Genomic DNA, 12,532 nt, shown 5'->3' on the forward strand with positions numbered 1-12,532 from the left:
GGCCGGGCCGGCCCCGGCATGGGGCGCTGCTGGGGCCGCCGCGCTCGCCCCGCGGAGCCGGCCGGGGGCAGCGGCGGGGCGCGGCGCCGCGGCGGGCGGCGGCACTGAGCGGGCGGGGCGGGAGGGGCCGCGGCCGCCGCCGCGATGGCTCAGGAGAAAATGGAGCTGGACCTGGAGCTGCCGGCGGCGAGCGCGGCGGCCCCGGGCGACGGCGGCGGCCTGAGGCGCTCCAACAGCGCCCCGCTCATCCACGGGCTCAGGTGAGCGGCGGGACCGGGGCAGGCCTGGCGGGACCCGGGGCCCGGCGGGCGAGCGAGCGGCTGCCGCGACGACAAAAAGTGATATATTGGGGGTTTAATCTGAATTAAAGTTTCATTTGAGTCGTTGTGTTCCTTAGAAGTTAGGCGGGATCTGCTTCTGAGAGCGTGTTTGCTTTAAACTGTGTTTTCCTACCATTGGTTCTTTGAAGCTGATCCCGCCTTGTGTTCGTTCTGAGCCGAGCAGATGGTTCTCCCGCATCGCCCCTGTTGGCAGTTCTCTTCCTCTTTCAAATGCATGGGCAGAGACCTGGAGCCAGCTCCAATTAGCAAGAGTTTCGAGTGTTGTGAAGTTGATAATAACACTAAAATTAGACCTTGGAAAGTAATAGAATTTGCATAAGATTTCTGGAAAAAATTAGACGTATCCACACAAGTGGGAAGTCATCTTGTCCCAGCTCTGGTCTCGTCACACAGGGTCGATGGAGATTGCTCCCTTGTGTTGCCCAGGCCTGGATAAGGATGCTCACTTTCTAAAACTCCAAAATGAGTCTTAGAGAGTTTTATCACAAAACTTTTTTATTTTTTTTTCCTTCTGCAGTGACAACTCGCAGGTTTTTCAGCCTTACGTGTTGCGAACTCGCAGGAACAGCACAACAGTTATGAGCCGTCACAGCATGGTGAGGAATCCGAAGCATGCTTTGTTTACACCCAATGAGAAGTGACCGGGCTGGAGAAATGAAGTTAGACTTGATTTGTAGTTGCACTGAGAATCCTAGCAAGCTTCCAGGCTGCAGAATATGTGGTTTTTTTAACCTCTAACTGCAGCCTATAATGAAATAGTAGTGGTGTTTTATTTCTGTGTGCCCAACAAGAGAACAATAGCTGAAGCTGTGTGTGATTCCCGGTACTAAGCACAGTCTCAAAGTTAATTTGAACCTGGCTGTGGGTTGGGAGAGAAAACTGCTGTCACAATTGGAAGTCCCAAAAGGGTGTTTTAATTTGTTGGGAAAATGGAAGAGTCTTGTCTTCATTGACCTCTTTGACAGGGCTGCTCTTTTTTGCAAAGGCTGAATGTTAGATGCCAGAAGATAATTTAAAGAAGAGTAATTTATTTGCCGGGCAATATTCTACCCTCTGTTATTTAAGTCTGGTAGTGTACAGTACTGCAGTTATTTAACTTTTCTAATAAGTTTCATTTCGTTTTTTCACAGTTTCCTGGTCAGCTGAGGGTTCTATATACCTTCTTCCACTAAAATGTCTCTTTCTTGTCTGAGGGCAGTGAACGTTAAATATTGCTTTTTTCAAAATCCATGGAACTTTAAAGTTCTGAAATATGTTTCTTCTATGTCTTCTGTTCTGTTCATAAACGTTTAGTTCAAAATCTTCTGTTATGAGATTTCTTAAAAATAAAAATGGCAAATTTTGGACCTTGAATCAGTAGGTGTCAGAGTAGACACATGGACATCCTGAGAGGGAATTATTGGCTTATTTGTATGTGATGGTAGCAGAAGTTCTAGTGGGATTAAATGCATAAACTTGTATGCAAGTATAAGTAAGGTTTTAGGGAGCGTTGTCCACGACTGAGCAGAAACATTGAGATTTTATCTTTATAGTAGCTATCTGGTTGAGTAAGTTAGCACAGGAGTGAGTTTGTAGTCTTACTTGAGTCAGTGAGGAATTGTGTAGTGTTTGTAGTTTCATTCATAATACCTCAGCTGTCTAAACAGTAACTGTCTGTGTGTTTGAGATGCTAAGTTCTACCTGCCTGCAAGTCTGAGATCTGTGCCACTTGCTGAGCGATAGAGTGAATTTGTACGTGGTGAAACAGGTCTTTTCTCTTGAAGGTCAGTGTTTTCTTCTCGCAATGTTGAGTCATCCACGTGTGGTTGTACAGCTCATTTTTAATTCACTAAGAATGTAGGTGATGGTAAATAGGATGTATGCAAGGTGTGATGTGTGATTTAATCTTTATGGCTGTCGCTTTTTTTTTAGTTGTTGTCCTCATCTCCTATTCGTATTCCTAGTAGCCGACTTCATCAGATCAGAAGGGTAAGTGTGGGTTTTATCTATATGTTTAGTAGCAGAATGAAAAGTATTTTATCAAATATTATTACAATTAAGTACGTATGTAATGGGAGTTTATTTCGTCTTGAGTTTTTCAAGTATTAGAGGAAATGGAGTCTTTTTTTAAGACTTAATTTCAACAAGAAAGCATCTTTTCCAGGTTTATTGTTCTTGCATTTAAACCGCTTTGCATTTTTGAAGTCATGTTTCATTGAAGAGAAGTGGTGAGCCGGCCTAGCAGCAGTCTCTTCTTTCTGGAGTGCTCCTACTGTTCATGTTTCAATTCTAATGGCACTTTATTGAATCACAAGTATTACTCCGACTACCTGTGATGAATTAAATGTTCAGGGAAAACTGATTACATTTATCTCCTGCAGGAGGAAGGAGTGGATCTAATGAACAGAGAAACAGCGCATGAAAGGTAAGTGTTATTGAAACAAGATGATAGAATATCCAGAGTAATCCTCTTTGTAGCTACTGATGGGATTTTTTGTATTCTAGGGAAGTGCAAACAGCAATGCAGATATGCCAGTCATGGGAGGAAAGCTTGAGCCTGGTAATCTCTTTATAGATGTTTCCTCTTGAATTCTACTTTTGCATTCAACTGACAAATTTAAGGGAAAGAGAGGAATTAACTGTGAAAATAAATTAAGAAGAGCATAAGTTCACCTGCTTTAGCTATTTTGTGCATTTGGCCCAATGACTTTCCATTAGAAGGTTGTGCCTTGGGTTCTAAGGGAATGTCCTGTGCCAGTGTTAAGTTGGAAACCTTGTATTTACAGAGCGACAATGACTTGGATAAGTCTGAGAAATCTTCCTCCCCAAAGAGAATAGACTTCATTCCAGTTTCGCCTGCACCTTCACCTACAAGAGGAATAGGAAAGGTAGGATAAGTGAAAATACCAAACTGGGAGAGCATTTTAGACCTATGTGAACTATGAAGACATGTAACTTCACAACCAAACGACAACAAAAAGCCCTCATCCCAACCTCACATTTTATTGGAATCTAAGAATTTTAGAGCCTGTAGAGTTTAAGCAGTGTGCCAGTTCTGTCACGTTGAATATTTCTAGTTGCTCCTATTTGTGTGATGTTTGGGTGGCTTAGGGTTCTATGGAAGCTGGAAGGGGCCATTAGAATAATCAGGTTTGGATGTGATCTTGAGCTGCGTAAGTGAGAGGATGCTGGGGAAGAAGCACAAAAGTCAGAATGTATCATACATATGGGGTAAGAGTGTAGACAAAGACCAGAAGCTGCAAATCTTTGTGGTGAGGTGTGGAGGAGGAAAATACTTCAATTTTGCCTTCCTTTCCTTAAACTCACTGTGAAGATGGACTTCACATGCTGAATTTGCACTGAGGACTGATGGGAAGTACTGGAAAAAGGGAAGAGGTACATCTTAGATAAACAACTTTTTTCCAGGGAAGGTTGCAAAACTGAAGTGTAGCACAGATAAACTAGCAACTGTGTTTAAAGATGGGCTACTTGAACTTGGTTTCACCCTCTTTTGTGGTTCTGCTTCTATTACTACAAAGTACTGCTTCTATTTTATTGTGTACCTGCCTCTGCCAGTATTGGTGCATAGAGGAGTCCTGAAACAGTGCTGGGTGAGTGTGTTCCCAGTATAATGCTGGTGCTGGCAGCTGGTCCTGTACCTTTGGAATCACAACTGTAAAGCGCGAGTAGATAACTTGACAGAAGCATTTTTGTGCTTAGCTACGGGCATTCATTGACTAAGCTCAGATTAGCTGCAGAACCACAGGGCTAAATACTCTGTTCTACTCTGGAATATTGTGTTAAACTTTCAGGTCAGATATATTTTGAGTAAAGTCAACCGGTTTGTTTAACAAGCGCTTTGAAAGAACTGAGTACTGTACTGTTCCTTCTAAATGTAACAGGAAGAACAGAACCGTCTTATTTAGAAGACAGTGTCTGTTTTCATTTCAGATTTCTTGTGGGTTTGAATTTTAGGTTAATCTGAGCAATGTTGCTTTAGCCAGTTTATTTTTGCAAGTTAAATGCCTCTAAGACTGTGTTTGATCATCTCTGCCTTATTCTGTTACTAGCTTTTCTTTAATTGGGAGTGCTTTGTTTGGAGGGTTGGGTGAAACACCTGAGTATGTAAAAGGAAATTCTGAGGCGTCTTAATGTGACTTTTTCTGCAGCAATGTTTTTCACCATCGTTGCAAATGTTTGTGAGCAGTAATGGATTACCTCCAAGTCCTATTCCCAGTCCAACAAGGCGATTCTCCAAGTAAGTAGCATCTGCCAGTAACAGGTATGCATTGGCTTGAATTCCAAGGCTAGCACAAAGATCAGTTAAAGCTGATGTTAAGGTGCTAAAAGAGACTTCAGTTTTACAATAGCTTAAGTTTTGCTGCAAAAAAATGCTCTGAAAGTTCAGCCTTTACCTGTGGTAGCTTCATGTGGGTGCCTGGGTCAACTTTAAACAAGAGTTGTTAACTTGTGGAGAAATTCCTGGGTACTTCAAGTGAAGTTTATTAAGTTTGTCAGCTTATCAATTTTAGATGAATGTCACACATAATTTAGAAATGGATTGAAGTGAGGATGTGATGCATGAAGTGAAGGTGACCCCAGAAATTTTACTATAGTGTTGTGTGGCAGATAATCTGACACTTTGTTATTGATGTATTTAGATTCCCTAAGCATTCCAGTTGTGCAGGAATAGTTTTAAAGGGTGGTTCTTATGATGTGGTTGTGTTGATTTGATGCTGAACCTTTACAGACCTGACTGTCGGTGTTCTCTCTCTAGCAGGAGGAGTCAAAGTCCAATCAACTGTATCAGGCCCAGTGTTCTTGGCCCCATTAAGAGAAAAGGTGTGTTTATTTATGTTATCAAGTGTTTTAATTTGGATGTAGTTTTGCAGCTGGATATATTTCTCTTCCATGTCTTTTTGTTATTCTGTAAATCTAATGTACTTATGTCCGCGTGAACTGGAGTTTGCCAGCTGTAACTTAAATATATGATGTGAAGTAGCTAGTCTGAAATACAAGAATGAAAAACTTCAAAAGCAGCTACTGCTTGAAAGAGGCAAACTTTATTCCACATCAAATTAAATGTTACGAATATTTGTAAGCCCTGACATTCCTAAGTGTACCACTATATGGTGCACACCCTTCAGATCATCTCAAGAATGTTGCTTATCATGCACTATCTTCTAAACTTAGTACTGAATGTTTGTTTTTACTCTGAAAGTTCAGAAGGTGAGTGTTTAGAGAAATGGAATAGATCAGTGCCCTTTCCTCCTGAAGGGGGAAAACTGCATTCTTTCCTTGAAGTATACTGTGTTAAGGATATTCAAATTACGCCCCAGAACATGTCTCCATAGCAGAACTTTAAGATTGAGAGATTTACAGATGTGCCTCTACCTATGCTTATCCTTTCTGCATTATTTTTTAACTTCGGCATTCTTAACTGCACCAAAACCACGTCCTTTTTATTTTAGAAGGACTATAGCCTTGGAGAAAAGTTGCCGTTTAGTGGTTTGAGTTTTCTTAATCTTTGTATAAGACCAGGTATTTTATAAATGGCTGTTCCCCATTCTCCTTGAGAGAAGCTGTTATTCCTTCCCGTCAAATAAGTGAGTGTATCTCCGTGGGCTAAAGGAAGTAGGAAATTTGGGGAAGGTTTGGTCTTTATAAAATAACTGGTAATATAACTCTCATGCGTAATGAATTAATATATACTGGTTTGCTACAGGGCTTTACCTCTCCCAGCTTTTCAAACTGACACCACAAGTGCTATGAAGTATAGGTAAAAAATCAGAAAATTTATTTCCATGTTGTATGTTTTTGTTGGCAAACTAAAAGTTAAAATGTATGCTGAGAGGCTTTTTTTTCCCCCTTTAAGCTCGTTAGTGGCAAGTTCATGGTATTTCCGATGTGCCTGTTGTACAGAAGCTGTTAATGAGGAAGCTCGTTCTCAGGGCAGATTATACTAAACAGATTATATGAATTCTCCCCATCATGTTTAATCTTTTAATGTCAGTAGATGATTACAGGTACGAAGATAGTCTGATCCATGATGAGTAAATAGAAATGTGTGCATATGCCAATTTTTTTTGATTCAGCTTTTCTGCAAGTACTGCATCAGAATTTGTTGTATGCAGGGAAGGTGAAGCTGAATCGAGCTGGCATTCATATTTTCATAATCCCTAAGAATTTTAATGTCTATATTTTGGCTTATGTCAGTTGCCTCATCTCAACTGCTTGCTTAAAATGAACTCTCAGTAATTAGTTGGCTTTCACTTATTTTGTCCAATTGTAGTTTTGAGTAGCAAGTGGTTGGGTTTGTGCCTTTGAGATCGTTGTAGCCCTTCAGATTCTACTGAAATGTTAGTTAAATGAAGGATGGACTGGATGGTTAAACAACAGTCAGCATCAACTTAATGTCTTACCCAAGTGTTGGTTGGCTGAATTGGAGGATTTGCCATGTTATGGATGCAACCTTGCTCTGTTGTGGAACAAATTTTCTCTTTTGCAATATACAAATATTAAGTGGATGTTCCAGAGGCTCAAGTGTTTGATTATTGCCACTGTTTTTCTTAGGTGAAATGGAAACTGAAAGTCAGCCAAAGAGACTTTTCCAAGGAACGACTAACATGCTTTCTCCAGATGTTACACATCTGACAGATCTCAGTTCATGGTAAAATATTTCATGTGCCCTGAAATGCGGAAACAGGGAACGTGCATTTATCACAAGCTTTATTTTGGTTTTTTATTTGCTTGTTTTGTTTGGTTGGTTTGCCCCCTCCTCCTAAAAGAAAAACAAGGTGCTTCCTGTAGCTTGCACGAGGGTATTACTGGGAATTATTCCTGTGGTGCTGTAGCATGACAGTATTCCTGCTCCTTTGTTCAGCTCCTCCTGAGCAGACTCTAGCCTCGATTTTGTGTATCAAAATTTTTATACTGAATATAACTGCTACAAATCCTTGTTGGTTCATAAGAAAAGTTACTTCACCTCAAAGATGCTTCATTTCAGTAAGTTGTAGGCAGTGGTCACACAGAACCCGTGGTACTTGGCTAAATACTGGGAAAATGTGTGTGGATAGTAACTGCAGTGACAGAGTGCATGCCGATACAGTCATGATCTTTAGTATTATGGTCTGTCTCTTTTCTGCATTGTGATCATAAAAAGCTGAGTTCTTTTTTTATGTCATGAGTGGGATACTAAGCGTTCTGAGATATCTACTGTATTACAGTTAACCTACAGACTTGAGACTGCCTAGAAGTATTTTTTTTGTGTTGCTTCCAGCTAAAGTGCAAAAGCACCCCCTTATATGCCCTGTGGAATCTTGTTTCAAGACTTCAAAATCCAAGCATGGGAATTCCTTACTTACAAGGGAAATATAGGTCTCAAAATCTTTCCTTGAGTAGTGCAACATTAACATACTAGCTACTTAATTACATCTTTGATGTATTGCTGATTAGATCCTTATTATTCCTTTCCTCTAACCTTTTAAGATTTTATTCTCTTTATTTTTCACCTACTTTCTATTATCGATTGAAATCAGTCATAATTTCTTCTGCATGTTAAAAGAAAATACAGTTCTGCTCCTCATCCCCGTGAGAAGCATGAATACCTGTATAACATGCTACAGAAACAAGGAGTTTTCAGGGCTGCCAGTCTTAAAGTAAAGACTGAGTGGTAGTATAGGTCTCCTACATCTGTTCTACAAAGGCGAAAGTACGTTAGCTTTGTACTCAAAGTCATCGTGCCCTTATTCCTAAATAACCTTTTCCTTTTTTCCCCAGCCTGTCTTCAGATATTCTTGATGGGAGTAGCAGCAGCGTGGGCTCTTCCTCCGATTCATTGACTAAAGGCAGCATAACCACCGAGTCTCCAGTAACGTGCTCAAACTCATGCTCTTCATTCATTTTGATGGATGATCTCTCACCGAAGTGACTTAAGTTCTGAGTCAATGTCTGGCTGTACACTTGTACAGAGGAACGAACTCTTGATTCTTGAACCATTAACACGAGGATTATTAAAAAGAGAAAGTGGTGTAGCTAATCCTTGGTGACTTTCCAGTGATTTTGGTTTATCCATTTAATGGACATTGTAGACCATATTAATGTCTGGTTTTGCGAATTTATTTTTTAAACAAGATGTCTGCGCAGATTATACTAACTTTTTGCTTTCAGGAACTTGCATACACTTTTTGATTCCGAGAATAGGGATCTGCCTATTACTGTTGGGACTTCTAGGAAAATACTTCTATAATTATTGTGGTCACTGTGTCTGGGGAAATAATTTGGTTTGGAAGGATTTGAAAATATTTATTTATTCTCTGGCACTTCTACCATTGAGTAAAACTTCTCCTTGCTTTTTTTCAGTCATCAGCCTCAAATTCTGTTACAGAAGAAGGAAGAAAAGAAATTTTCTTAGTGCTGCTAGTTGGTTTTATTACAGAAGATTATAGTGGGTTTGGAAATCTCACTGTATTACATTAAAAAACAGAAACCCACAACAAAATAATTAATGGCTGGCACTTTTGCCATCAATGAAGAAATAACAGTACTCTATGAACATGACTAAAATAGCTGCGTAGTTCTCTCCCCAGGCCCTTTATCCTGCAGATTATATGAAATAAGGTCAATATTCAGCAAGATTTGGCCAAGGAAAGTTAGTCCGTGCCTCGCTCTAAGACATACAGTGCAGATAATTATTTAAACTACTGTGTAGGAGAACCGTGTATGGCACCATCGATGTCTCCTGTGGCAGTGAGGTCATAGGTATTTTTGTGCCTTAGGGGACATTGTTACAAAATTACAGAATGTAAACCGGAGGGGTGGGTGGGAAAAGTCCTTTGTGTACAGCTTGTTTATAGAGTGCTTACCAGAATCTGTCCTCAATGCTGCTTTCCGTCGTGTTCCTTCCCGCGGTGTGCGCTCTGTTGCAAGGTGCTGTGGGCAGCCCCGACTCTGCTGGGAGATGGCAGCCAACGTACTGCTCTTTGAAGCTGCTGAGTGCAGCGTTTAGACCTTTGTTGGTCGTGGGCAGGGCAGAGTTAAGTGAACATTTAATTTCTGAGGAAAGACATAAAAGTTGGGATTGAATATGAGCTCTGCAGATTGTTTGGCTAAGGAGTTATATTTGAGCTACAAGTAGTCTTGATACAGTACCTTGGTCAGCCTGAGGTAAGACAATAGATATTTTGAAGACTTCAATGGGGCAAAATAAATCCATTTGTAATCTACTGTGTTATGCTATTTATTATTTATAACTATGTACAAAGTCTGTGGTGATGAATTATAGTATTTTTTTATGATTGATTAAGTTTTTTATGTTCAGTGATTGCTGGCCGGTTTGTATTTAATACGCAACATTGTCTGCCAGAATCATAAGCTTCCTTTTTTTGAATGTTTGTAACATAAATGCTTTTGTTATCTAAAAGGACAACTTCTGATCTTTTTGAAAGAAAATAGCACTGAATTTAAAGTAAGATTATGTGCTTTAAGAGTGAGCACAATCTCTGGCAATACTGTCTGGCTGAAAAGGGGCGGGGGAGAACCATAGTTTTTTCTGTTCTGAAGAAGCCGTTGAGTTACCAGAAGATGTGTACATACCAGATTATTTTTAAAAGCGTTTCCATTAAATTGTAAGAGATACCAGATTGGGCCAACAGGGCACGATTATTTGTATTACCATTTTCACCTGTGGAGCATTAGTTCCCCACCTCAAATAAATGTGCATATTGTAAAATATTGTCCATTGGTGCCATTTTTAAATGAGCTCTGCAGTATTGAATGTTAATTTTCTTTGTAAATGCGCAGTGCTATTTCTTGAATATTGATGTCTTAAATCGCTTAGTTATTTTTTTATTCATGCTTGTATCTTCTCTGCCTTCTCTGATGCTAAAAAGAGGCAGCTTTTACATTTGCAAACTATCCATAAACGGTCTGTGATGAAATTCAGCCTGTTACCTGTGCCCCGGTCTCATTGTACCGTGTTTTTATTGGTACTGTGATTGAGAAATCTGAACGAAGGGTGGCAGAAGGGGGGGGAACCTATTGCATGCTTTCTTAAATCTGAGAAGAGCATAGCTATTGCTTATTTTTGGCTGACTTACCTGTACAATTGATGTATTCCAGATTTGTTTGTTAGTGGAGAGTCTTACATAAGTGCTGGCCTTTGTAAACATTAGAATGTAAGCTTCATAAAGCAAACGCACAAATATTGACTCTTGTTACAGCATTTCTTTTAATGTTCTGGCTGTCCTTCACTCTTCAGAAGGTGTTGCTCTTTTATATAATCTATACATAATGCACGCACGCTGTGTCCATGGATTCAGGATGGTCACTGTGTAACACAGCAGGTCCTCTTTAGGACCAGGTTCTGTTTCACACACGGCTGTAAGACCACTTATTCATTTTCAAACTAAGGTTTCTAATACTCCGATTGCTAATATCTGCAGTGAACTGCAAGTGAGTTGCTGCTGCTTACTGAATCGGTCGTTAGGGCAGCGTAAAGGCTTGTGTAGCACTGATTTTATGATTCTATGATGACTGAGCTGACAAGTTATATTTTGGGATTCATTTACTGTCTTGTCTGTAATGAATTAGGTACAGTTGGGGGAAGAAGTCCAGCTGATGCTGGTAGTTAGCTTTAATGTCTAACTGTTGACACTTAGCAACTGTTGTTTATGATTTGATCAGACTTGTGTGGATCTGCCATGATGAGGTTTGAGAATCCCTGTCTTTCCCGCTCTCCTTTTTTTTTCAATAAGGAACTACTAATGCATCTCTGTTGCCATGAAATCACCAGTGAAGACTTACTTTTAATGTTGTAACTGTTGAGAAGAAAGGTGGAATACCAGCGTAATTCAAGCAGCATTTTAGAAGGACTGCTTTTAATATGTTAATTAGCACAGCGTTAGGATATTGGTCTTTGTATGGCTCATTGACTGGCACTGCCTTGATCATATCCGAAGCACACCCAATCCTCATCTCGTGGGCTTAAAGGGCTGGAAGGATTTTACCAATGGTTTAGAAAAATGTGTGTGTCAGCTGTGGAACTCTGTATGTTTTGATAATATCAAGTGTTCTGCATCAGGAAATGGATCGCAGTATGCATGTTTCATTCTCCTTCATTGAATTTCAAATTTTGGATCATGAGCCCACAAGCCTGTATTTAAGGGGCTGTTTTTCTGACTTGTGTGATTAAATACTTTCTTCTACAATGAAAGTAATTAAACTGTCAGTGGGTGAGGATGTAAATCTGAGTCCTGCAGACTTCATGGGAAAACTCATTCTTGAAATGCACAAGGAAAGCTGTACTGTATAAAAAAGTGGATTTTTTTTTTTAAAGTAATGATAAAAATATAGTACTTGCTTTAGCAACTCAAAGTGCTAAAAGCATTTTAAGTGTAAGGCTTGAGCTTGGCATGTTTCTCTCGACAGAGCCACGTTGGGGGCTGGATGCCGAGGTTAACTTGGACAGGCTTAGGGGGATTTGGAACTCTCATATTCTGGTGCACAAACACAATGGACTAGTCTTGGGAAATTATTTTTTGCAAATATTCACATTCTTATCTGTAGGCCCTGCTATTATATTGTGTGGCAACAAAGATGAGAACTTGTTTTTCCTGGAGGAATTTAATCTGCATATCATCTTCCTGGTAACCTCATAATAACAAAGCTTTGTAGTAGTGATGTAAATGGCTCTTTTGACTGTAAATCAGAGTTTTAGCCCTGAGACCGAGCTGATGCAACTAATTTTGACATAAAAAATGCATTTTTCAAGCAAGTGAGACTTTGATGAAGGTCTGTGCTGTTGAGGAAGGGTCCTGGTTGGCAGGACTAGGGGATGGGTTGAGCAAAACGGTCCTGAAGAGCGAGCGGTGCTTGCCATCAAAATCAGAGTAGCAGTTGTCTCGGTTTTAGCTGCCTTTGGAGAGGGCAGCGTGGTGGTGGTTGGGTTTCCTTAAGGGCTGGTTATCTAATTCAGGGCTGTGACCTTTGTCATAAGGCTGAAATCGAAAGAAGATGTCTTAGAGCAAGTCTGTTTTCTGAGGGAGTAAATAGGCTGCAGAGCTGGTTTAACCACCACAGCCCAGGTTCTTCCTGCTGTGGCTGAAGAGTTCATCTGAGCGGGTTGTAGCGACCGGGCTGCTGCCTGGGTGCTGCCAGTCCCATAAATACCAACGCACACAACTTCCACTTTTAACTCGTACGCGTACCTCAAG

At 40.3% G+C, this 12,532-nt stretch overlaps 1 protein-coding gene and 1 non-coding gene across 2 annotated transcripts; both read left to right on the top strand.

The window, feature by feature from the left end:
* Positions 1-97: 97 nt before the first annotated feature.
* On the top strand, positions 98-10,528 carry PABIR2 (PABIR family member 2). Its single transcript, XM_054075749.1, has 10 exons — positions 98-260; positions 859-937; positions 2,253-2,309; positions 2,702-2,745; positions 2,826-2,880; positions 3,107-3,208; positions 4,490-4,578; positions 5,098-5,162; positions 6,894-6,990; positions 8,100-10,528. The coding sequence occupies exons 1-10, from the start codon at positions 145-147 to the stop codon at positions 8,248-8,250; spliced, it is 855 nt and encodes a 284-aa protein (XP_053931724.1). The 5' UTR covers positions 98-144; the 3' UTR covers positions 8,251-10,528.
* On the top strand, positions 7,871-8,014 carry LOC128853227 (small nucleolar RNA U109). The gene has a single exon (XR_008451575.1). It is a non-coding gene; the product is annotated as a small nucleolar RNA U109 (small nucleolar RNA).
* Positions 10,529-12,532: the final 2,004 nt, after the last annotated feature.

This window comes from Cuculus canorus, chromosome 10 (genome assembly GCF_017976375.1).
Source record: "Cuculus canorus isolate bCucCan1 chromosome 10, bCucCan1.pri, whole genome shotgun sequence".
Lineage (NCBI taxonomy): Eukaryota > Metazoa > Chordata > Aves > Cuculiformes > Cuculidae > Cuculus > Cuculus canorus.

Coding starts and splice junctions, on each gene's coding strand:
- PABIR2 (XM_054075749.1), top strand. CDS start 145: ATGGCTCAGGAGAAAATGGAGCTGGACCTGGAGCTGCCGGCGGCGAGC. Junction 2,310..2,701: donor GACTTCATCAGATCAGAAGG/GTAAGTGTGGGT, acceptor TATCTCCTGCAG/GAGGAAGGAGTGGATCTAAT. Junction 2,881..3,106: donor GGGAGGAAAGCTTGAGCCTG/GTAATCTCTTTA, acceptor TTGTATTTACAG/AGCGACAATGACTTGGATAA.